This window comes from Cyprinodon variegatus, unplaced genomic scaffold (genome assembly GCF_000732505.1).
Source record: "Cyprinodon variegatus isolate N-32 unplaced genomic scaffold, C_variegatus-1.0 Scaffold24, whole genome shotgun sequence".
NCBI lineage: Eukaryota > Metazoa > Chordata > Actinopteri > Cyprinodontiformes > Cyprinodontidae > Cyprinodon > Cyprinodon variegatus.
The window spans coordinates 1926370-1928077 of NW_015150477.1; the positions used below are offsets into that span (position 1 = coordinate 1926370).

At 44.1% G+C, this 1708-nt stretch overlaps 1 protein-coding gene across 1 annotated transcript in view; it reads left to right on the forward strand.

The window, feature by feature from the left end:
* Window positions 1-1708, forward strand: part of LOC107096701 (double C2-like domain-containing protein alpha) — a 31145-nt gene that overhangs the window by 6936 nt on the left and 22501 nt on the right. Inside the window, exons 6-7 of the mRNA XM_015393473.1 lie at window positions 340-466; window positions 1334-1393. Coding sequence (XP_015248959.1) covers window positions 340-466; window positions 1334-1393 — 187 coding nt within the window. The remainder of the gene's footprint in view (window positions 1-339; window positions 467-1333; window positions 1394-1708) is intronic.

Genomic DNA, 1708 nt, shown 5'->3' on the forward strand with positions numbered 1-1708 from the left:
GTTCTCCTTCCTCTCATTCGTTTGTTTGGTTCTTTCCTGTTCCTGTTTCTAACTTCCTGGTCCCTTCAGGCTTTGCTTCCTCCTCCCCCCTCCTTCGGGTTCTGGTGGGGTTCTCTCTTCCTGTATTTTTCCCCTGGTTGGTTCTGTTACAGGTTCTGATCCAGTTCCCAGGAGAACCACACACTGGAAACCAATGAAACTAAATAAATTGGACTCCTGCCCTGAACCCAAACTAATGAGCGGAACCAGAACCACCTGACCAATCCTTTGAGTGATGAGAACAGGTGTGTTGTTCTGACCCAGATCAGCGTGTTAATGGCTCCATGTTTCCTGTCTCAGGTTGACCGTCTGCGATGAGGACAAGTTGACTCATAACGAGCTGATCGGAGAGTCCCGGGTTCCACTGAAACGGGTCAAACCCAACCAGCCCAAACACTTCCACACCTGTCTGGAGCATCCGCCACCGGTAAATCAACCCATCGGTTCTGGTCCTGTGGCCGACTGTAGAACCACATAAATAATCCGTTAGAGGAGCCGTTTCATTCACAACACCTGTCCCATCAACCAGGAATCAGAAATACGATAAGATTCAAATATATTAATATAGCTGCATGAAGGGAAAATTCTTCTCAATTAGGTTAAATTTCTGATGAGCTCAATATACATTTATAATTTAGGAATTTTACATTTTTTTTTTCTTAATTAAAGTTAAAACTATTGTTTTCTATAAAATTTAGATTAGAATTCAAGAAAAACTGTTAAATTCATCCGTAAAAATTATAGCATTTTTTTTTATTTTGTTGTGAAAAATAATATTTATCAGATGAAAACTGGGATCCTATCTCAGCACTGAAGCTATCAGCTTATTGGTTTTAAATAATTAATAAAACAGAATTTGTAAAGAAAAGAATGAAATAGATCCAAAGGACCAATCAGTAACCATGTCTGTTCCAGCGCAGATCATTGTTAGAATGTCTTTATTGTATTATGTCTTCAGTACAGGGGCCATAACAGGGGCCAGGACATGATCTACAGGGGCCCTGGCCCCCATTGGCCCCCATTATGATAAGCATCTCCCTGAAATGAGTTTTTGGAACTTGGGACGTCTTTGTTTACATCAGGATGAGACCAGAGAAACGTCCATCAGGGCTGCAGGTTGTTATGGAAACGGTTGTTGGGCTTTTAAAGGACAGATTCCTGAAGGTTGTAGCTGGACGTCTGGCCTCCTCCGTAGATAATGGAGGTTTCTGGTGCCTCCATCAGATCAGGCGAACCTGAAGGTCTGCTGAAAGTGGACCAGCGTCCTCACCGTCTTCTTTGTGTCCTCCTCCAGCTGCCGTCCCCCAGCGCCATGGGTGAAGCCCTCAGAGGGATCTCCTGCTACCTGAGAGAGGTGAGGTTCCTCCTACCAGGCTGTAGATCCTGGAACCAAGCAGATACCAGAACCAGCTGAAGTTTCACATCTATACAGTTTATTTCTACAGCTCCAAACTCCAACCGTTCATCTCTTTATAGATCCAGTTCAATTAGATTATCCAGTCAGATTTAAGGTTCAAGTTTTCTATCTCAGCTAAACCAGCTGGTTACAATCAGACTCTGCAGCAATTCCTCACAGCAAGCATGCAGCGACAGTAGGGAGGAAAGACAAGAAACCTCCAGCAGAAGCAGGCTCAGGGTGAGCAGAAGGAACCAGCTGTGACCCAGCAGT